Genomic DNA, 22,842 nt, shown 5'->3' with positions numbered 1-22,842 from the left:
TACTTTTGCTCCATTTTCAGCATTGCACCAGGGCAGAATGGTAGGTAAGAGTTATTTCTGGAATACGCAGTACTTTCCACATATTTATACATGTAAGTATCCTCACGGTTGAAGCTCCCCTCAGGCACTGCCGAGGACATGCAGATGAAGTTAAATACTCCCATGAGCTCCTCTGCTTCACTGGGATACCTTAAAAGAGGCCATTTTTGACCAGCGTGTCCCAGGGAACAGTGCAGTCCTGGTCCACACAAACGAAGGAGTTGGCTAATTATGTGTCCTCAGCTACTTCGTTTCTTACTGTCTCATGGAGCGAGGAGCCGGGCACCCTCACGCTTTGCTCTTGTCCTTCTCTCACCCCAGGGCTGCCCACGTAACCCCCCCCACCCTGCAGTAACAACTCCCCCTCCCTTTCACCACCTTGCATCCGCACTCGCAGCCTGCGATACCGCCTAACCGGGGCGGATGCAGGCAGCAGGACGACTTCCCACATGAAACCCAAGGCAGGCTCCGGAGCAACCTTCCAAAAAACACGGGGAAAACCGTCCCAACTCCCTGGGCTAGTGTCAAAGCCGCCCTTGCACGCTGTGTGTCCTTGCTCGGTGTAGGGCATCTGGATGAAAGAAATCGTAACTAAACCGGCAGGTAAAAAACTCCAAGCACAAAATGAAGACCACCCAGGCCCTGGGGCTGGTTGCAGAGGTGGCAGGAGCTTTTCTGAGGAGCTCAGAGAAGCAAGCAAAGGGGAAGATGCGATCTGTACCTTGGCCTCCTAACACATCTCCAGGACCCAAGCGCTGCTCAGCTGAGGGCAGAGCGGGGAGGAGACGGGGGGACATCCCGAGGACCTCCTTGGCCCAAAAAAGCAAGGGAGCAGAGGCATTTGACTGGTATCTTCTGTTAGGGCCAGACAAGCTAATGAAAAAGGGAAGCAAAAGCCATGCATGCATGGTTTGCGCTCCTGAGAGGACAGCATGCAATACTCCCCTTCACCAAGCAGGGTCAGCCCAGCACTGTTTGAAGACCCAGCGAAGGCAGGGAGGCGGCTGCTGCCGCTGGGGTCCCCCAGTGTCACCTCCTTGGCCAGGAGGTCCTCGCCCCCGAGCTGCAGCATGCAGCAGCAGGGCTGCGGAAGAAACTAGCTCCAGTTTAAAGAAGGGGAAGTTCAGCCTCGCAAGGTTCACAGCCAGAACCGGCTCTGGCGTTTTCTGTAAGCCAGCAAAACCCAGGCTCGAAGCAAAGCTGGTCTGAGGCCACAGCAGGTGACGAGGCAGGGAATCAAACACAGGCTCAGGTTTCCCACTATTACTTTATTAGAAGGGTCTTTATATCATAGTGGCGGCCCCACTGAAGACACTTTATTAAAAAAAAATCTTTTTATTCAAAGCCACATTTTAAAATAAAAAACGGCATCCCATCCCCCCTCAAAAACAAGCTGAGTTTATGCATAGTTCCTTCTCAACAGGAAACACCCAAAACATCCTCTTTTGAAAGGGGGAAAAACTATAACCACCCTGTAAACACGACAATCAGAAGATGCGCTCCCCTGCCGTCTTCTAGGAGAGGGACATGGTACTACAGCTCCAGCACACCTGGAGAGGGAACAGACAGTAGGGAAAGGGCAGGGGACAAAACCATTCCCACCCTCTATTAGCAAAAGCAAAACTCTGTTGCTAGCTCCAGGCTGCAAAGAAGGAGAAAGGGACAACCGATTTACCATAAGGGCATCGCAGCTCCTTGAAAGTCCCCAGAAACAGTCTCCTTCCTCACGGCTGCACAGCACCCAGGGAGCTGACGCTCCCCGGGCTGGAGCAAGGCAGCAGTAGGAGCGGCAATGCCCTTCAGCTGGAGGAGGCACGTTACGAACAGTATGCTGCAGGACGTCCTTCTGCAAGTCACATTAACACGGGAAAGGACAGGCACCGGGTGCCGAGTTCTGTGACAACCACCGTTTCGTAGAACACGTCCAGCCTGACCCCACTGGGCCCAGGAACAAAACCACTGGGGCTGCCAGCACGCATTTCCAATGCCATTAAAAGGCTCAAACCAGCACATTGCTCAGGAACAACCCCCTGCACTCATTCATTTTCCATCAGCTCCCAACCTGGTGCTCTCGTATCCGAAAGGCACAGTCAGTGCTTTTGGAGATGGGACAAGTGGCCTTCGCAGGACGACAGGCTAGTTACTGAGAAGCTGCTACGCAGTCTGCTTGCAAAGGGTCCCAGCCCTTAAGATCTCATCTAGGCTATATTCATTAATAAAGACATCAGTGGTGTGGATCCAGAAGAAACTTGGAATGGCCCAAACAGATGTAGTCTTTCTAGTTTGCAGGAAGCTTATAAATATGTATTATGAACTCGAAATGGGTAGTAAATGTAAATGCACTCCTCAGATAAAAGGGGTGTTAAAGACCTGGGGGCCGGCTCCTTCACCTAGGTACCTAGAAGCGTAGCACATCACATACCACCTTTTCCTGAAATGTCAGTATGTCTCTAAATCAACACAGGAGACTTTAAAATAATTTTTTTTTTAAGCCGAGACATTTTTTCTTGCTTGGGAAGCAGGCCTAAACCGAACAATGTTGTCCAGAGATCAACAGAGAGAAAAACTTAAGTGCTACCTTACGCCTTTTGGCTGTGTAAAGACGAAGGTGCTGCCCAGGGAGGTCTCTGTCCCCCTGCCCAGGTCTGCGCTCCGGGTCCTGCCCAGCGGCTCAGCCAAGCCCTGCCTTGTGCAGGTGGGGGAAGGCAGCCCAACCGGGACACGCGGCCACGGGGCAGAAAGGACGGAGGGCTGGAACTGCCGCTGCTCTGCCGCCGGACTCCAAGCTGAAAGCCAGGAGAATCATCCAAGAAACAGTGGCACATCATAAGGAGATGAGACATCAGTGGAGAAAGTGATGCTGAGAGCAACAAGCCACCGTGACCTGTCTTTGCATCTCCTCTCCCCTTGCATCCCTTCTTTCAAGACTCCTTTATTCCTTCCAAATGACGCTTTGCAGCCCATAACCCTGACTGCAGCATGGCCAGGCTGGCTGACCCACGGGGCCAACACATACATAGCACTTAAAAAAAAAAAATCCGAAGCACATGTGTGACCATGAGAGTTCTGGCAATAACACCCTTCTGCCCCTCACTTGTCCTGACCAGAAGGCACATGACTGTGACCAACGCTTCACTGTTTCACCGCAGGACTGAGCACCGTTACAAACCTCCCCCTCTGCACGTGCACGTACGCTTCTTTAAGAGACAAAAGCCTGCAGCCAGCTGAACAGTTTAATTATGCCATAGTCCAGTCTCTGGTAAGACAGTGTTAGCTAGGTACCAGAGGGACTGTGGTGCCAGCAACCACGGCAAACAAAGAAGCAGAAGCATCTTTGGAAGGACGCCCTTTCTGCACAGTCTGCATGGGGAGGAAGAGGAAAGAAAAAAAATCAACCCTCACTCCTGCAAGGCCAAAAAAATCCAAATCACAGTCTCCCTTGAGCAAAAAGGCCACAGTAGATGACAGAAATAAATCTAAGGCAAGTGTTGGGGGGCCAGAAGGCCAAGGTTAGCCTAAGACAACGCCAAAGCTGCTCTGCCCCAGACTAGTCCTTACAGAGGACCAGGAGGAGAGGCAGCCACAGTGGAGCGAGAGGCTGGTAACCCCTGCGCAGAGGCAGGCACCACCGCCTGTTCCTCCTGTTCAGAACGGTTATTGCTTCAGACAAGTCCAGTGAGCACCAGGCTCACGCGAGAGGCGACGCATCCAGCTAACAGTGCAAGGACAACCGCAGAAAGGCTCCTGCCCGGCTTCCCGGCGTGGAGCTGTGCTGAGCAGGCCAGCTCCTGGAAAAGCCACCAAAACTTCCAGTCAGCGTCCCCCAGTGCAGGACAGAGGCCACGTTTATCCCAGACAGAGCGAGGGGACAGGAGGGTGCTGTTGTGAGAAGAGGCTGCTGAGAGGGTCTTCCAAGTCCCAGTTGCCCACCTGCAGCCCAGGAGGACACAGCAAGTACCAGCTGGTGGCCTGCCAGCTGCGAGGTGTTAGGAGCTCTCTGCGGAGCTGAACGGGACGAACTTGGCGTGTTTGGTTGGGGATGCCGGGGTCTGTCCATCTGCCTCCTCGCTCAGCTTGAAGAACATCTCCTGCTCACGCTTCTTCTGGTTCAGCTCGTCCTCCAGGGCCTTAAGCAGAAGGGAACACACACACAAGAGATGCATTTGAGATCATACTGGAGCTAGGGACACTGTCCCACCAGCCAAGCAGGACACCCCGCTCGGGCCGAGGAGGCACTACCTTCTTCCGTGGCCTCAGCTTGTCCCGCCACTCCTTCATGTGCTGGTTGTGGTTCTCATCCAGGGACTTAAGCTTCTGGGTTTCGTGCTCAATCAAGAGGTGACACTTCTCATTCTAAACACAGATCACAACACAGAACACCCATTAAGCAGCTGGGACTGTAAATCCTGTGGACGAACAGGACTTGTGTTGGCCAGAGGCATTCAGAGCTCTGAGCTCCAGGGCGTGTTTAGACACAGCCACAAAAACCTCCCAAGTCAGAGCAGGGGACCTCAGTTCTAGTTCACTGTCGGTCCTCACAGCAAATTCGTACAGCGTGCTCCTTGTGCTGGAGCAGAAACAGTGCCCAGGAGCTCTGAGAGGCTGAGCCACGGGGGACCGGTACCTGCAGCTGCTGGAGCTCGTTCGTGTTGCTCTCGCACTGGGCCTGCATGTCCTTCATCTGCGTCTCGTGCTTCTGCTGCTGGTGCAGCCGCTCTGCTTTTTGCCTCTTCTCCTCCTGCTGAGCAAACTGGAAGAGAGAAAAGCAGGTGCCTGTGTAGGCAGCATCGCTCCGATATCTGAAGCTGGTTAAGAGACGGCCCAGCTTGCACTATTATATAGGAAAGAAAGAAAAGCCCCGAGGATGCTTCCCAACACTAGTCACGATGGAAGCAGTGCTGAAAAACACACCTGATGCCACAAAAGCAGAGACCTCTGACTCCCTGCCGTGGGTTAGAAATTTGGGAACAGTTGCCTTTTTCCGACTTCCCTCCTGCCAGCAAAGTACTTCGCCCCCAGGCCAAGCCTCAGCCCTGGTGCCCTTTGCAGGACCTGACCTGTTTTATCTTCTCCCGCTGCTCAGATGCGCTCCCGCTGGAGTGGATGTGAAGGCTCTTCTTGTACATGGCCATGCGCGTCTTCCCTTCGCTCCGCTGGATTTTGGGGAGCCGAGCTTTCTCCTGCTGCTGCCGAATCTTCAGTTGCTCTAACATGCGCTGGTTGTATCGCTGCATTTGCTCCCTTTCCTGCGATGGCAGAGGGACAGGTATCAGAGGAGGAGAGACACCTCAGGCCAACAAGAGAGTGCTGAGGAGACCAAAGAGAGCTGGAGAGCAGACGTGGGAGTTGCACAGAGGTGGCTGGTGACAGACAGCTCCACGGGGAAAAAAAGAGGTGAGGGCAGCTATGGAATGTGCTGTGAAAGCAGAGAAGGGGGCTGGAAGGAAGCAGAAATGACCATGAGATGCGCCAGTCTTCACTCGCTGCTCTGGGAATCCACCATCCCACATACTGGACAGTGACAGATTCCCAGAAAAGCCCCCAAAATTCACAACTGCTTCTCATACGTTAAATGCATGCAGCGCAGAACATACATCCCAAGCAAGCAGGCTGATCCGAGCATTATTCTGGTCCCTTTTCACTAATAATAACCAACTCCCTTAACTTCTAACCCGCCCTCCACCCCCCGCTTACAGCCTGGAAGGGAAACACCCCTCTTGGGGACCCCCAGGCACCCTGCTGACCAGCACCGGCGCAGGAAGGCGCTAACTCTTCACCTTCTCATGCTTGCGGAGCAACTCATGCCTCTGGAGGAAATACTGGTCCTTTAGCTGCTGCTTGACAAGCTGGTGCTTCTCCTGTTGCTGATGCTCTTCGAGATCCCAGATGCACGCCTCCCGGTCTGAGGAAGGGAGAAGGGTCAGGACACAAACCTGCCCTGGCCCCCAGCTTGATCGCACGCAGCGTCCCAAGCACAAGCAATCCCTACATGCGGGAGCAGTACAGCAGATGTGGGGGGTGATCGTTCACCTCCTATTTTCCAAGAGAAATTGGTTGCAAACCCTATCAGAGAATCATTTCTTGCAATTATGAAGCCTAATTGGTTTGTATTTGTAAAGCGCTTTGAAGATTAAAGCACTAAGTATTATTATTGTTAAACATTTAGACAGGATCTGGCAAGGCTGTTTTTTCTAAATCCTATCCTGCCAGCTTGCAACTCTGTCACAGCATCTGTTGCGTGGGAAGAGCCAGCGCTGGATAAACCCATCGTTACAGCATTTGCTTTCCTCCTTTTCAGCCCCTGCCACCCACCTCTCATGAGCTGCTGCTTTTTGTTCAGGCACTCGCGTTCCTTGTCGCAGATCTCTCTTTTGTTCTGGGCGGTTATATTCTTCATGGCTAGCTCCAGGTCCTCCTTCTGCTTGGCCAAAAACTCCTGTTCCTGGAAGAAAACAGCAGTACCACCATGAGCCCTCCTGCTGCTGCAACTTGAAAAGCATCTGGTGGTATTTTAGAAACTGCCAGTCCCTCAGGCAGGAAGGGTGCTGCTGTCTACTACGCATTTCCCAATGCTGGAGTTGTGGCAGTCTTCTCTCAGCCTTACCATGGCTTGTTTTTTCTGGGCAAAGTCATCCATCTTCACCTTCATGTTCCCTTTACGCTGCTGCCGTGGCAGCTTCTCAACCTCGTTCTTGACCTTTGGGGAGGGAAATGAGATTTATCAGCAGGTAACTTCAGGCCAAGAACAACCCCACCTCATGTCGCTAAACAGACGGACCCAGGACACACCCAAATATACCAAAGAAAAGCAAGAGCTTCCTGCTAAACCACCACCAACTGCTTCCCTCTCAAGTTCTGCTATGAAGAAATACTGAAGCTTTCCTGGAAGAAACAGATGCAGGAAACCAGCTTTCCTCCATCCTATCCCCATTTTTACCTCCTTCTTCATCTGCTTCAGCTGCTCCAGGAATTTGACGTGGTCCCGCTCCTGCTCCAGGCGAATGCGCTTGGCCTCCTCCCGCCGGCGCAGCGAGTGATCTTGTTCCATCTTCTCAATCTGCTGCTTCTGCTGCCGTTCGAGGTTTTCCAGTTCAGTGTCATAGAACTTCTTCTTTGCCTGTATGGGAAGGGAACAGAGGTCAACCTCAGCCTCCTCTGTGCTTCGTTTCCTTCCAAAAGTTTAAAAGAAAAAAAAAAAAAGGGGGGGGGGAAAGGGCGGGGGCGTTGTCCCTGCATGAATTGAGCCTCTTAACTAAACACAGAGGGGAGAAGTTTCCAAATAACACCCCATGAAGCACATGGGGCAGAGTCAGCTCTAGCATGAGCCCAAAGCATTTCTGAATTTGCTCCAGCCCACTTCAACCCTTTCTCCTTGCTTACGTCCTGATCTACAGCATCCCACTGGGACCCATGGCCCTGGGCCAAGATTAGCAGGCAGCGAAGCTCAAGCGTAGCAGTTCCTTCTCTGCAGACCAGGATTTCCAAGTTTGAGGGCACTGCGCTCCGACAGCGCCCTTGTGCCCGATCTCTCCCCCGCCGCGAGCAGCAGGGATGGAGCACACGGTATCGATGGGAGCGGGTTGCAAACTGCCCCGGGGGAAGGGCAAAGGAAGCAGGTTTGGGGCTTTTGCACATCGCACCGTACAGCGAATAAACGTCACAAATGAGAAGTGACTTGCTAAGATGGGAACTTACAGACGTGGCACGTCAAGACTTCAGAAATATAACAGAACACAGGAATAAGTGACGGCTGCCAGCCTGCCGCAAGGGGAAGGGGTTAGCAGGCGCACGTGCTAGGTGAATTAATAAAGGGTATTTAAAAGATGGCTCACGAAAGCTTTCAAGGGACTTACCTACAAAATTATTTTACTTCCATGTAAGCTGCCCACAGAGGGACTAGGTATGTAAGCCTAGTTTATCTTTATTCAGTTTATACTCAGACTTGCTAGTTTTCCTGCTCTCACACTCTGTCCACACTGCTTTCTTATTAAAGGGCTTTTTTCTTTGAAATACAACCGCACTATAAACTGTTTCTCGCAGTAGCCGTGAACAGACGTACAAGAAAAGATCACTGAAGAGGGAAAGCCCAGAACAACCCTTCCCCTGCTACGCCACGGCAGGCAGCGGCAGCCAGCGCTTCCCAAGCTGCACGCGCTTAACACCCGCAAAAGGCTCTGTCCTCCACAAACACACCCCGTCCCTCAGATCCCAAAGGGGTTCCTCGGTGGTCCTGCTCCCTCCGGACACGATGCTCCAGGAGTTCTGCAACCCAGAGAGCATCGCCCTGCGCAAGGGTTTGCAGGGCATCTGCAGGGGAGAAGTCAAACCAGCAGACAGCAGGAGCTTCCCCTTCCTTGCTCACGTACCGTCATTTCTTGCTCGAAGCGCCTGAGCATCTGCTCCAGCTGCAGCTGGTGTTTGCTGTTGAGCTGGGCCTGGTTTCGGTGCTCCTCCTTCTGAAGGAGACGCAGCTCCCGCAGTTCCTGGCGCCTGCAGAGGGTTACAACAGAGGGGGAGAGAGAAATACAGAGTCAGACAAGCCCAGAGCTGCATCCCATAGCACCCTGCCACTCGCTTTGAGCACAGGCAGGAGGCAAATGCCAACTGACTGATGGGCTCTCGGGCTCTGCGACACCAGAGCACTGCGAGGAAACAGGACACTAATTACCTTAACTGCTGGCAAACTGACAGTTTTCACAAGTAAGGCCTATTAGCATTCACAGCTTCTCAAACAAGCCCTGTCAAAGCTCCTAAGGTGATGCTGTCGGCAACGCTCTCCCAGTCAGCACCCAAAACGCCCATTCTGCCAGCTGGGTTAGCACACACGGGTCTTCAAAACACAGCTCAGGCCAAGCTGGCGCTGCCCTGGCCTGGCCCCTGCGCTCCGCATCCCTTCTTGCTCATGACTGGGTAGCAGAAAGGGCAGTTTTCCCAAATTCTGACTTATCTACCACGACACTGCATCACTGCCCTCCTCCAGCGTCACATCCAGGAGAAGGGAGCCTCTGCTCAGACGGTTGCGTTTGAGCCCCTTTGCCACGTTCGTGCCCGACTGGGCTGGAAATCAGTGATGCACCGCGCAGAAGGGCCAGCAGCAGCAGCTTCCCCGTGCAGGATCCCCACCGTGACCTCTGCGGCTGCGCGTTAGCCTCGCACACCGAGCGCAGCCCTCTCTGGGGGCCCTCCTGGGAAAAGCACTGCGGAACGCTTTCTTCTTTCAAAACAAGCTCAAGCCCCATTAAATCAACTGGCGCAATATGGTGTGCTCTCTTCTAAGCTGGCTTTCAGATCAATACCTCGGTTTGTTCCAAAACACCAGAAACAAGCCCCGTAAGTGCAAATCAAGATGCCAGGAGAGTTGATCGTGCCCGCTAGCTAGTCCCAAGTGAATATCCACTTCTCCCAAAAGGTGTTCAGGGACTCGATGCTTTCCAACCCAAGCCTCTCCATCCCTTCCTCCACCTCCCAGATGGAGCAGGCACTATTTAAAAATTAAAGAGGGGTCTCTTTTCAGGGATGCCACCACACCTGAGATGACCCGGAGAAAGCAGCTGTGGCTGCAAATTCCCTGTAAGCTAGTACATGTGCTCCCCGTGTTATATTGGGGCTATACGCACTGCTCATGTGAAAGTGAGTAGCTAATGAGCTTCTGCACGTATCTGCTATTAGGGCCTAGGAAGAAGGCTGCCACAGGGACACATGGTGCTCGGGACAGATTATATCCTCAGGGAGTGCCTCAGGGCAACACAAGGGAGCCTAGAATAGGGCATCAAGCAAAACAATTTGTATTTTAATTATTTTATGGGCCTTTTCATTTCAGTGCTGCTACTGATAGTAGCAAAGCTAGAAACAGCAGTTTCTCTCCCTGAGAATAGGTCATGAAGGTTTGAAAGCTGTAAGATCTGCAAAGTAGTCATAAAGGCTTAAGCAGGGAGGATACACCCATGAATATTAAGTGATGCTCAAGGAGTTTACAACTCCCTTGGCCGTTCTGTTAATGAAGTCTGAGGAGATACAAGAACAAAAGGAAGAGAAGCATCTTGAGAAGACTTCTATGCTGATTGAGCCAGCGGACCTACGGCCCTGGAGACGCACTCAGTCATCCCCAGAGGACAGAGCCAGCCACAGCACAAGCTTCCCTCGTCACAGCCTTGCTGCATCTTATCCCCGAGATGCATCCCTCCTTCCCCCGCATGTGAACAGAGCTCAGCTTATGCGGTACAGCAAGCCGCCTGCCAGCCAAGGAAAGGCCAAAAGAAGTGATGTCCACGCTGGACAGTTGTCCTGTCCAAGTGGAACCAAGACAGAAAATGAGAGAATTTTAGGTCGCTCCTGGATTTGCTTGTGGAGAAGAAAACTGTGCCCCAGCTCGGCGCCGTGCCCTCCCTCCATCCCAGTGACCCACTTGCCTGAGAAATCTCATCTCTTCATCCTTCTTCTCATCCTCACTGATGATCTTCGAGGTGGTGACGCTCACCTCTACGCCATCCACCACAAACTTGCGGGTGCATTTCAGCGTCTTCTTGTGCATCTGGGAATCCTGAGTTCAGCAGGGGAGGAAAGGAGGAGGCCATGAAGCGGCTCCCCAGCTCGCTGCGCGGGGTGCGACAGCTGGAAGCCTCGGAGCCATTTTGATGCTGTTGTTAATGAAGAACATAAGCAAGGAAACCACATCGGGGGGGAATCATTGGCAGATTTGGAGCTGCCATTCAAGCCATGCAGCCTTTGCTTCCACGCCGCAGTACGGTGCGATTTCCACCTTGCAGAAACCTGACCTGAAGGAGAGACAACCCACCACCCAAAGACCCTTCCTCAACGTGTCCAACTAAAGCGAAGCCTGATGGGGGACACTGGAACCCCCCTGAACTGCAGAGCTGAGGAATCCACGCAACATGAAGCTTGCAATGCTGGGCCATCCGACCCGCAGGTCCCCCCGCACGCCTGCGGGTGCGAGGCAGGCAAGGCCCCCATCAGGCTGCCATTGCAGATGGAGCCACGGGGAAACAAGCCAGCCCTGCCCAAAGGCTCAGTGCTCCTGGCCCTCGTTACCGTACCTCGCTAATCACAGCCAGCTCCGAGCCCCTTACAAAGCACAGCCCAGGCTTGCTTTCATCAGCGAGGGCAGGGACAAGTGCCAGGAGCACCACGTCCTCTCCCAACAGTGCCACAGCAGGCCAGCACCCCTCTGCAGCGCAAGCCTGGCTGAAGGACTGTGTCCAGGGACTCAGTTTCTTTGGCAAAAAAAAAAAAATAAGGATAAGAATGACTTGAATCATGCAGTCCTACAGGGAAAGCCCAGTGGTGGAATGAGCAAAGGCTCCCTGAAGTCTTCTTGCTCTTACTGTGATGACCATTACAGATACAAAAGATGGCAGAAGAGCTTCACATGAGCCTGCAAGGCCCAAAGCAAGCCCCTGGAGAGCTCGCTGCCATGGGGAAGCCAGAGAAACTCCCAGTCTCACCGGTAGATTTCTTATCCCTAATCTTTCTAAAAAAAAAAAAAAAAGAAAAAAGACCTGGATACTTTTTGCCAAAACTTTTTGGTTTGGTGTTTTTTTTTTTGGACTAAACCATAAGCAACTGGACAAAGAGTCTGGTAATAAAAGAGTCACCTTAACTTTGCCGTTTAGCCTGTGATAAAAAGCATATAATAGTTAATGTTTACAACCAGAAATGCTTTAACTCTTTGCTGCCCCTTCTCTGGCTGCAACCTGCCTGGTGCCCCGTGCATGCAATCCAGCAGCACCAGGAACTCAAGCAAGGGCAGAGCCGGGGCGTTCAACCCCACGGAGCTACGGCTGGGCAGGGAGGGAGCAGCGCAGCCTGGCACTCCCCACTCCCCGCACGTTGTGCGAACCAGAGGCGGCGGCAGGGCACCTTTCCCAGGGCCCTCCAGCAGCATCGCTCCTGCCGAACAGCTCTGCGTGAACGCCCTGCTCCGAGAGCTGCCGTTTAGTTTGTTCTGAGCATTGCCTCTGGCTGGGGCAATTCAAACCGTGATCTAACATGACCATCTCTTTGACACTTACTCCTCGTGAAACCCAAAAAGCTCCTTTCCCCTTCCAGGGGACCAGCTGGGGAGAGCAAGTACACGTGCAGCATCATATTCATCTTTGGCTGGCCCCGAGGAGACCAGGTGTCATGGGAAAGGCAGCGAGAAGGGGTAAATTGCTATGCCAGAGCATCACACTTCCCTCATTAGGGATCCGCATTGATTGCGGGCTCCTGCGGGGATGCTGCCTCTCATGCTCACAGCAGGAGACAGGAGCGGAGGAAAGGTTTGCCAAGCATGGTTTTCGGTCACGTTTTTGTGCCGGGAAGCTATCACTCATGCAGGCAGTTGGATAAAGATCTTGTGCAACGCATCACTCTGCCCCCTCAAGGCACACACATGTCTTCTTCTGAAGCTCAGCAAATAGCATTCCAGTTATTTTGCCTCTTCCTCTAAGCCATGCTGACCTGGCCAGCGCTGGCTCACAAGCATTCCCAGCCTCCAGAATGCCTCAGCAAAAGCCAAGAAGCCTGGGAGGTCTTCATGCAAGTCACAGCTGACAAAAACCAGGCCAGATGTACGGCAGGTTGGAAAAATTGAGAGAGGCATCAGCCCAAATAAGCTTTCTCCTTGGGCTAGGTGTTCTAGGAAAGAGCAGCAGAGTGATAGGCAATGGATAAAGTTTAGGAAATCACATTTTGGGTTTCATACTTGTCCTTGCTCTGACTGTGTACAACTGCACAAGTCAGGCGAGTGGCATGGTTACTTCACACTTCTCAGGGACCCAAAATACCTACAAAACATCAGACTTCCATTAGATTTCAGCGGCCTGGGACAGCAGAGGATACATGTACCTGCAGCAGCTCCACCAAGAGCTTCTCCTCTGCTTGAGGACATGCCACATGCTCATGGCAGAGCTTAACCCAGCACCATGTGCTGCACCGCCCTGAGCCCAGCTGGGACAGGCGTCCCATAGACAGGGCAAACAAACCACCAAAGGCTTTGCCTGGAGATGGGCTTCCTCCCTCCTTGCCGGCCCTGTGTTTATTTGCAGAGCTCCAAGCCTGGGCGCTCACTTCACAAGTGCCGCGGCCAGCCTTTCCAGCTATCCTGCCGAACAGCACCAGGGTGGTCTTTAGCATCGTGCTAAAGCAAGATTCCCAGACCCTCTGTCTTCATCCAGCCTCTGTCCTCTCCTGCTTTACCTGCTGCCCACCTTCAGGCACAGGGCAGACTAGGAGCAACTCGCTTTCTTCTCTCGTAGTCACAGACCAGCCCCACGCAGAGCACAGCCCGCTGCTTTCCCAGGAAGCAGCTTAAGGGGCTGTGGCTGATGCGTGCATGTGCACAGCCTCTCAAGGAAAGGATCCAAATTTCAGGGGCTTGGCTAAAGAAGGAAAACACCTCAGCATTTTTTAACAGGGGTTTGCTGCCCTTCCCTCTCCACACCTCTGCCCACCACTCACCTTCAGGGAGATGGAGCCACTCTCTCTGTTGAGGGACAAGTCGGCAGACAGGGAGATGGTGAGGTCCATGCTTTCGGAGGCTGAAGTGCTGCCAGAATCCGAATCCGCTTTGGACCGGCTGCCGGGGAACAGCACCGGGGGATCCAAGCTCCCATTGGCAAGCTTCTCCTCCGTCACGTTCTCCAGGTGGCTGCTCTCCGGTCGCTCCCCGATGCTCTTCCGCTCCTTGCTGCCTGGCCCAGGCTGCTTGTCCCCCTCCGTTGAGCTACCCAGCCGTCCGGGCCTTGAGATGATGTCTGGCTTGCCCTGAGCGCCCGAGGTGGCTCTCCCGTCCTCTGGGCCAGGGGAGGCAGAGCTGGCAACGGGTTTTGTGGAGTGGCTGCTCTCCAGTTTGTCATTGTCGCTGCTTATGCCTTCATCTGAGACTTGATCTCTTTGTCCATCTGTGGTCTCCTTGCCAGTCCCCACGGGACCGTTCACTGCCTTGGGTGAGGAAGAGTCCGGAGGCTTCTCCCCATCAAAACTCAGCTGACTCACCTCAGAGGGGTCCCGCTTGTGCTTACCGGGGGGCTGGAAAGACAGCAAAGGGAAGCTGTTGGGTTTTGCACCACCACTTTAACACAACTGCAAGAGCTGCAAGGACCCATGCTTCACAGCAAAGTCACCCACAGCTGAGGAGTCCCTTTTAGGACATCTGTCCTGGGATACTTCCGTCTTCCTCCAGGTGTGTGGTCCCAAGGGCCGTGGACACTGACTGGAAGGAAACAGCTCCAGGACCTGCACATTCTTAAGAGGCAGCCTAGGAGTTTGCCTATTGAACCCCTTTTCCCATGGCTAACTCCACCGTGGATTAATCTCTGCCACAGATGGGGGATGTCGGGCATCTCCCCCGGCAAAGCTGCCCAGGCAGCCCCGTGCTGTCCCCTTCAAAGAGCCCAGCTCCGGGGCAGGTTTGCCCAGCTCCCTCCTAGGGCTGGTGGTGCCTCACTGTGCACCACGTGCTGCTGGCGCTGCTTCCACTCCAGCTTCTCCAGCCTGTACCAGGGCCTCGTTTTCACTTTTTTGTTTTTTAAAACTTATTGCAAGCCCCTCCTGCAAATGGGCAGCTGGGCCTCCCGCCGGCATTGCTGTTTCTCCGTGCCCTTGGCAGCCACCAAAAACCAGCCGCTCCCTGCCCAAGCAACTGCTTCCCCCTCCACCTGATGGGACCCAAGAGCTACGAACCAGCCTTCTGGAGCCAAGAAAAGCTGCTGGGCTCTTTTCCCCAACCATAGCCACACTGGCAAACTTGACAGCACGGGGCCAGGAGTGCTCACCGAGGCAGACTCTGATGAGTCGTCTTCTTCAGCTTCGTCCCGACTGTCCTCGATCTCTTCCATCACCTCAGCCTTGGCCTCGGCCACCAGCTCGCGCAGGGCCCGGTTGCTGGTCACCTTGCTGACGAAGGGATGCTGAAAAGCCAAGCACAATGCACACACGTGAGGTGGCCAAAAACCGGACCTCGTGGCTGAGTGAGCACACAGGGATGGCGATGGGGAGGACCACTTCTTGCTTTTAAACAACTGCAAAGACCTAAGGACGTGGTCTTTGCCAGCGTCACTAGGCTTAACCCCCCAAATGAATATACAGATACGTGCTGCACATATGAGAAAGAACAAGAGAACACGATGCCGAGGTTAAGCACCAGCTCTGCACACAGATGCTCAAAGCATGGTGCTCTGCAAAGCTGCACCAGCTGCATTTAAACAAGGGGCTCTCGCTGCAGAGGAGACATCCCACCTCGCCACGGGTGGGCTGAGCCCCGGGGCACAGGTCCGAGCCCGCGAGGCGCCACTGGCAGCGGGGCAAGAGCTGGTCTGCAGGATCCCTGGGTGCAAACAGAGCGCGGGGGAAGGTTTAATTGAAATCAGGCTCGAATCACTCGGTGCGCGCAGTGGGGTGTTTGTGCTGAGCCTCAGCAGAAGGCCGGGCAGTCCCGCGGGCTGGCCGGGCACAGTGCACGCCTCCTCCCGCTGGCTCCGGGGCAGGACGGGAAGCGTGCGGCCAGCGCTGCAGAGCGAGAGCATTTGCAGGTTGTGGGGAAAAACATCTTCCAGGTTTTTGCTATTATTTTGGAAGGGCACGGGAAGAAAGGAAAGGAGATGAATTTAAATTTGGGATAACGAGGTATAATCCAAGCTGGCTGCCATGTGGGCATTTTTAGGCAACAGGAGCCATTTCTCTTCCAGCTGGTGTCCACAGGGGCTCTGCAGTTTGCTCCAAAGGGAAAAACATTGCTGTTCCTTTTTGGAGCATCTTAGTGGCTGAAAAGTACTATGAACTTTCTAAACAAGGGAAAAATAATCTGAAACCAGTCTATGACCCATCAACAATTTTTTTTCCTTCCTTAAAGAGAATCAGGCCGTACAGATGCAGCGGTTCAGACACTCGCAGACCCAGACACCAGCCGCACGCCCAGCCCAGGGGCCGGTGCTGGTCCCTACCTCCAGCAGCTGGGCGGCACTGGGCCGGGTCTCCGGGTTTTTGTCCAGCGCCGTCTTCAGGAAGTCTCTGAACTCCAGGGACCTTAAAAGACAGTTGTTGGCGAGAAGCTCAGAAGAGGGAAAGGCCTCGAACGCCACAGGGGTCTGCTCGACCCCTTTGCAGGTTGTGTCGCAGTTGGCACCGCCACAATCACCATTTCACTCCCAGCATGGGAAACCCTGTGCTCAGTTATTCTGATTATTTGTAAGAGAATCAGGAACGTGGCCAAGTGAGGGACTAGATTTTGCTTTACCTGTGATGGCAAGAGACGGTGGGACTGAGCACCAGCCACTGCGCCCCAGGGCCAAGGCAGAGGGGTAGGACAGGACCCCAGCAGTTATCCTCCAAAGGGAGCCCATAGGTGGAGCTGCGTGTGGACAAGGATGCTCCAGGACCCATCCCCACAGCCACAGTGATGAAAGGATGGCTGTGAAGGACCAGGAACCCCATAGGAGGGCACCCTCAGCCTGCAAAGCGCCGCTCTGAGATACAGAGCGCATCCCTGATCCAAGCCTGGCTTCTGAGCTGCTGGGGAGGATGCGCTCCCACCCTGCCTGCTGGGTTTCAGCGGCGGGCTCCGCCTGCTACCTGAACTGCAGCAGCAACGCTGGTGACTCCAGTGCTCTCACAACAATATGCTGCTGGCTATCATGCAATGGGTTTTGTCGTTATTAGAAAAAAAAAAAAAAAAAATTAACTGATTGGATTTTTTTTTTTTTTTTAATGCAGAAGAGGCTTTCCAGACTCTAGGAAAGAAATTCTGGAGCTCTTGGCCATCTCCAGGTTTAGAGGAAAATCTGCCTTTCATACAAAACCAAGATGTTTTAAAAACAGCCATGGGATCACCCTTGCTTCAGCAGGGCTGCGGGGGGGCAGCAGCTCTCCCCGTGCTGCCCGCACACCGGCAGCACGGTCGCAGCGCAGGCAGCGCTGAGCAGCCCGCCTTCAGCCAGCGGTGCTCTCGGGCCCCCAGCGCACAGCTGGGCCTAGAATACAGCTAGAATCCTACATTAGGTTCTCAAATTAAACAACGCTGCCGTAAGAGACTATTTCCCGTCTCTTGAAATACTGCGTAAGTTGGGAGACGCGTACTCTGCTGCCCAGAGGCCCTCACCATTTGGAAGGGCAGCTGAGCGTGGGGGGGTCGGACTTGGCAATCTTCAGCAGGACTCTCATGGGGTTGAGCTCGTGATGGGGAGGCTCGATCTGGGCCATTTCGATCAACGTGATTCCCAGGGACCAGATGTCCGCCTTGTAGTCGTACGGAGTGTCCTTCATGGTCTCGCACATCACCACCTCCGGGGCCATCCTGCAAAGGGCAGAGCAAGGAGCAGGGATGGGGAGGGATGACACCACTGCCATGCATGTGAGCCTTGCAGTAGCGATTAAATGCTTTAAATAATCCACAACATTGCACAAAAACCAGCCTGTCTTCCCAGCTCTGCATTTCGGAAGAAGCAGCATCTTTTCTAAGGGGTCCAACCCCCTCCCTCTTCCGCAGACCAACCAAGACAGCCCCGGCAGCCTGTGGAAACCTCTAGGCCATTGACATCTGGCGCGGATGTTGCTTCAGACAATAAATTAATCCTCACCGATTCCGTTCCTTCAGCAAGTCGGGTGATTTAGAGATTGCATTTCTGGAGCGAGGAGTCGTTCCCATGTGCTTGGAGCTGCTTCAAAGCCCACTCCAGCCCCCGGGGTGGGGGAGCGGCAAGCGCGCACACGCGAGCACATGCGTGTCCCTCGCTCCTCCAAGCCTGGAGCACGGTGGCCCCTCGGCCAGCTCAGGGCACCGTGACACTGGGCAATGCTCCCGCACCACCAAGGGTGCTCACAGCTCCCTTCAGGCAAGGGAAACCCTTGCATGTGTGGACGCTGGCTGAGACTCCTTGTTAAAATCCTCCCACCCGTGCTCAGTAAGGCACTGTGGTCCAAAGGCCATCAGCTCCCCATTTCTGAGCAAGCCTGATTTTCAGAAGAGCAAAGCTCCTCATGAACATGGGATTTCTTAGCAAGCAGGTCACTCACCAGTAAGGGGTCCCGATGAAGGAGTCTCGCTTCTGTAAGGTTTTCATGTTTTTGGCAGACACTCCAAAGTCAGCTGCAAAGAGTAGTAACATTAGATGCCATAGGAAAACTGAACGACCCTTCTGAATTAGCACACTTGGCTGAAACGCAGATTTAAAAGCAAACACACATTGAAGCCAAGAACATGATACAACGTGCTGTTTCCTCTAAACCGAGCATCAGAAATTAAATTTGCTTTTGGGTACGCAACCACCAGGGACCTTCTCCTCCCATGTACTATAAGACAGGGGCATAACAAGCCACCCCTACTGTAACCCAAACCCCATACATCCAGAGGGAGGTCGAGATCTTTTCCACAAACAAACGAAAGCAGCTCCATGGCGCATTACTTTCAGGACTGCTATTTCATAGAAAAAAGTCTCATTTTACACCAGAGAAACCAAAGTGCTGTTACATTCTCCCTCTTCCTTTCAGCCCCATGCACAGCAGCCACTGCATGATGCCTTTCCCTGATTTTGTCCCTTCTATAAAGAGCTGCTGAAGCCAACCCAACCCAACCCGAGCTGGAAACACCTGCAGAGGGTACCAAGCCCACGCCAGGTCAGTTTGCTCTACGAGATGGCCTTGATGACCTCCAGAGGAGCTGTTATCCATCTGCACCCCAGGCTCAGGGTGTCCCTGACCATGGGTCATCCTTGGCCCAAGCCAGCAGAGCATTTCTTACATCGGAGCAGAACCCAGGGCCACAGGAAGGTTTCCATCTTCCCAGGCTAGCTGGTCTCCATCATCCCAAGACACATCTGAAGAACGCCCCACAGCTGCCAGCACCCCTCATCAGGGTCCAGAAAGAGATCTGCACCTTTCTGACCAGACCCTACAGACACCGCTACCTTCTCATCCTCCAGCAGGTGGGTGGACGCCAATTTAACTCAAGCCCACAGCGAGCTGGCAAAGCAACCCTTTGGCAAAACTCGCCCTGTCACCACCAGACCTGCTCTGGAGATAAGACGAATTCTTCCAGCTCCCAGTCCTGCCAACTGGCACCCTGCACAGGATGCTCAGCAGGCCAAAAAGCATAAAAATTGAGTTCAAAGAGGAATTAAACAAATCCATGAAAGGAAAGTCCATCAAGGGCCTGAGCACGGCTGTGGCTCAAGGAGTCTCAGTGCCCAGCCGGGGGCTGAGCAGAGCACACAGTTTGGTGGTAGATTTGGCCTCCCACGAAACAACACAAAGTTTTCCCCCACCTTCCCCTGCCTGAGCTCATCAGCCAGCAGAGAGGCAGCTGATGGCCCGTAGGCAGGGCAGAAGGCAGACAGCATCCCTCAAACCCCTGCCACGCGCGGGCATAGCCAAACACTACAATCCAGCTCCTAGCAGCACACGCCTGTCGTTAGCGCAGCGTGAAATGGTCCCAAGCAGCACCATCACCCACGGCCGCTCTCTCGAGCTCGGCTGAGCGAGCGCCCGCCGTGCTCCTGTGCTGGGTGGCTCACCGAGCTTGATGTCCCCGTCCTGGGTGAGGAGCACGTTGCCCGCCTTCAGGTCACGGTGGATGATCTTTTTGCTGTGGAGGTAATGGAGGGCTTCCAACATCTGGCGGCAAATCACTTGAATCTGGGGTTCGGTCAGGCCCCGGTCCAGCTCTGCGGGGAGGGAGAGAGCTGTTAAACTGGACAGGGATTCGAGCGGTGCTCCACCTGAGCAGCAGAAAGGCACGGGCTACCCAGCAGACCATTTAAAAACCACTGTCCATGTGTCAAAGCAGTGGGAAACCAATGCAAATCAGCTTGTTAAGGTAATTTATTCCCTTAGCCAGCCCTCGCAGAGCAGTGCCCGCCTGCTTGGAGCTGCTGGTTTATAGCTCCCTCCCAGGGACGCGCGGCTGAGCCAGCTGGCCCAGGAATAGCAGATCAGGGGGACGAGGAGCGGGAGCCAGCCATGCCTGCGAGCGGGGTCTGAGCTGTACGTCCCCTGCTGATTTGGGAAACGGGTCCCTGCAGGCAAGCTGGGTCTCACCTGGTGCAGGGACGATGCTGCAGAGAGGAGGGAGCCGAACTTGGCTGCAGGCAGCAGCAGGGTCAAACACAGGCGTGAACACTCGGCAGCTCCCTATGGAACCCCTGCTCTCATCCCCCAGGGAGCCATCCCTGCTGCAGAGATGCAGCGTACCCCCCCGTACATCAGGAGGTTCATGCCACCTCCCAAAGCAACCAGCAATAAAATACTCACCAGCATTATCCCTACCCACTGCCCTGAGCTGGTTTTTCAGGTAGCACCGGGTACCAGCACACCAACTCATACCCTACTGTCTGTCCCTAGTTCTGAAGCTTGCGGGGACACATAACCATGGGCGCAAGCTCCCTGCTGAGCTCTGCCCAGCCACCTTCGCTGTCCGAGACTGCTTTCCAAGGCCACGGCTCTGCAAACCATCAAGCCTCCAGATGGTTAGCATCGCCGGAGCTTCCCTCTCTCCCTCTGCAAGCCCCTTCCAGCACAGATCCCCCCTCCAGCGAAGCGTACGGAGACCAGACCAAGCCTTAGACAACTCCAACTGCCCAAGCTGCACGGGCAGGATGGGGGCTGACGGACGGACAGACGCTGCTTCAGAGCGAGGGTCTTGCCCTCAAGCTCAGGCATGCTGGGTCAGCTGCTCTGTTCTTCCTCACCGAGAGCTCCCTTGCTCTAGGGGAAGGTGATGATTTCCACTCTCCCTGGACCATGTGGCAAAAGTGAGGTGCAGCAAGCCACAGGTATTGTACAAAGGATTTCAAAGGTAAATGCCAGTTGCTGGTGGGGATGGGGAGGTGGAACAGGCAGCATCCAGCAACTCTGCATTTACTAATGCCAGGAGCATTCCTGGGCTCCGACCCCCAGCTCCTCCTGCCCCTCGTGCGGGGGGTGATGGTGCTACAGCCGGGCCACTTGCTCACGATTTGCTAAGCACCCCCTTCCCACTCCAGCTCCCACGTCCTCCAGAGACTGACTGCCACGGCACGGCCCCATGAACGCTCCGGGGGGTTTAGTGTCCCAAGAGACAGGGCAGCCCTGCTGAGGTTTTCCAGGGTACGGCATCGTTTCCTCCAGCACTTCAGCAAAGGTACTTTTGCTTGCAGTGATTTGGACCCACTTTAAAGAAGATCCCTGATGGAGGTGCAATGTTTAGGGTCTGAATCAAAGATGACAAGTTTGGGTCTGTACTTTTCCTGGAAATAAAAAAGCGAGGCCTTTGGAAATATCAGAGCTGAAAGGGAGTAACCCCCGTGGAGACAGGGCTCCATTCCAGGGGCTCCAGGCAAGCAGATGGCAGAACACCATGTTCGCCTCGTGGAGGGGACGTCACCTCCCCTAGGTCTGCACAGCCCTGGTATAGAGGGCCCGGGGCATCAGCCAGGGTGGTTTCGGGGAACACCCACACGCTCCCAGTCCCAGCAGCTCTGTGTCAAAGGGAGGAGTTAAAAATGGGAAGATTCCTGGAATTACTGCAAACTGCAGTTTATTCGGACGCTTGTGCTGCTTCCCCAGATGACCAATACCATACGGAGAAGTCGGCAAGGAGATTCTGGGAGGTTCACCACGACAGGCGCCTAAATTACACATCTCGGCCCCGCTGCCCTTCCTGGGAAGCTGTGGGAACGGGATCCCAAGCACCCGGTGCCTCTGGCAGATAAATATTTAAAGCCACCTTTCCCCTCCAGCCAGACTCTCCCTTCTCCCTATGCCTTGTGATCTGCTGATCCCAGCAGCATTTAAATCACAAAAGGACATCAAAGTAGCTCAAGAAACACCCCAGGGTTGCCACACCTTCTGCTCTGGGTATGAAAATAGGCAAACTCATGGGAGAGAGCTGGTAGCTGGAGAAGCTGGGGCACCCATGTCTGCCATCTGTCCGAAGGTTGCCCCTGAAAGCGTGCCAGAAGGCTGGAAATGCCTTATGGACATCGCCCCAAGCACGGAGGAGAGCCCGACCCCGCACGCTGCACTCACCCAGCATGGTGGCATCCACCGCCCCGCCCGGGCAGAACTCGATCATGATCTGGGAAACAAAGAGAGAGGAATTAAAGTCAGGTCTGCATCTCACTGAGCAAAGCCCACCAGGTAGGGAAGAGACAAAAGCGTTGGGTTTTGCCTCCCCGCATGGCAAAGCTGCCCCTCTCCCCACGGGGGGATGCAGAGGCTTCGGTGCTCCCCAGCACGCGCCCCCAGCACCAACGGCCACCCACGCCTCAGGGACAGATCCCGCACGCCACCTGCAGCGGCTGCCTCGGAGGGACCGTCCCTGTCGCCGGGCCCATGGACACCCCCAGCAGTCGTGCCTGGCCCCGCACCTGGACGCCCGCCCCGAGGAGGCAGCTTCGGCTCCGGCCTCCTCTCTGTTTACATCTCTTCCCATTGCATTTTGCAGCGAGGGCTGCTCCAGAGAGCAGCCTTGCCAACAGGATGAGATAGCTGTCATAGCTGGGAGCTGATGTGGCCGGGAGAAATCAGGCAGGATTTTCGTTGGCAAATAAGAGATGGGGAGGGCTGTCGGGTCCTTAATTTTTTTTTCTTTAATTTTTTTTTCCCCTCCCCCATTGCCCTGTAGTTCATTGCTTTCTTGATCTTGAGCAATTTGAGGAGAAAAATATGTCAATAAAGAGGTCGAGTACATTCACCGGACCGCTACTGTCTCTCTCCCAGGGATGTGTGCAGAGTCCTGCCAGACCCCTGCCCCTGCCTGCCTGGCCCCTGCCCTTCCCCTGCGCCCCGGGGTGCAGGTCCTCTGCCCCCTCACCTCTGCCCAACCCGGCCAGA

At 54.4% G+C, this 22,842-nt stretch overlaps 1 protein-coding gene across 2 annotated transcripts in view; it reads right to left on the bottom strand.

Moving 5' to 3' along the window:
• Positions 1 to 1,287: 1,287 nt before the first annotated feature.
• Positions 1,288 to 22,842, bottom strand: part of STK10 (serine/threonine kinase 10) — a 51,254-nt gene continuing 29,699 nt past the window's right edge. For both annotated transcript variants that reach the window (XM_087753872.1, XM_087753874.1), the window contains exons 3-19: positions 22,036 to 22,084; positions 19,545 to 19,694; positions 18,049 to 18,121; positions 17,135 to 17,329; positions 15,981 to 16,062; positions 14,814 to 14,948; positions 13,498 to 14,067; positions 10,449 to 10,579; positions 8,406 to 8,529; positions 6,977 to 7,156; positions 6,644 to 6,736; positions 6,352 to 6,481; positions 5,817 to 5,941; positions 5,097 to 5,285; positions 4,664 to 4,789; positions 4,279 to 4,392; positions 1,288 to 4,166 (exon numbers count right to left, since the gene is read on the bottom strand). In XM_087753872.1, coding sequence (XP_087609998.1) covers positions 4,026 to 4,166; positions 4,279 to 4,392; positions 4,664 to 4,789; positions 5,097 to 5,285; positions 5,817 to 5,941; positions 6,352 to 6,481; positions 6,644 to 6,736; positions 6,977 to 7,156; positions 8,406 to 8,529; positions 10,449 to 10,579; positions 13,498 to 14,067; positions 14,814 to 14,948; positions 15,981 to 16,062; positions 17,135 to 17,329; positions 18,049 to 18,121; positions 19,545 to 19,694; positions 22,036 to 22,084 — 2,607 coding nt within the window. In that variant the 3' untranslated portion in view covers positions 1,288 to 4,025. The remainder of the gene's footprint in view (positions 4,167 to 4,278; positions 4,393 to 4,663; positions 4,790 to 5,096; positions 5,286 to 5,816; positions 5,942 to 6,351; positions 6,482 to 6,643; positions 6,737 to 6,976; positions 7,157 to 8,405; positions 8,530 to 10,448; positions 10,580 to 13,497; positions 14,068 to 14,813; positions 14,949 to 15,980; positions 16,063 to 17,134; positions 17,330 to 18,048; positions 18,122 to 19,544; positions 19,695 to 22,035; positions 22,085 to 22,842) is intronic.

This window comes from Nipponia nippon, unplaced genomic scaffold, assembly GCF_047370975.1.
Source record: "Nipponia nippon isolate SJK-2023a ecotype South Korea unplaced genomic scaffold, ASM4737097v1 scaffold_17, whole genome shotgun sequence".
In the NCBI taxonomy this organism is placed as follows: domain Eukaryota; kingdom Metazoa; phylum Chordata; class Aves; order Pelecaniformes; family Threskiornithidae; genus Nipponia; species Nipponia nippon.
The sequence above is the reverse complement of the archived record's forward strand: the minus strand, read 5'-3'. Positions and strand labels throughout refer to the sequence as shown.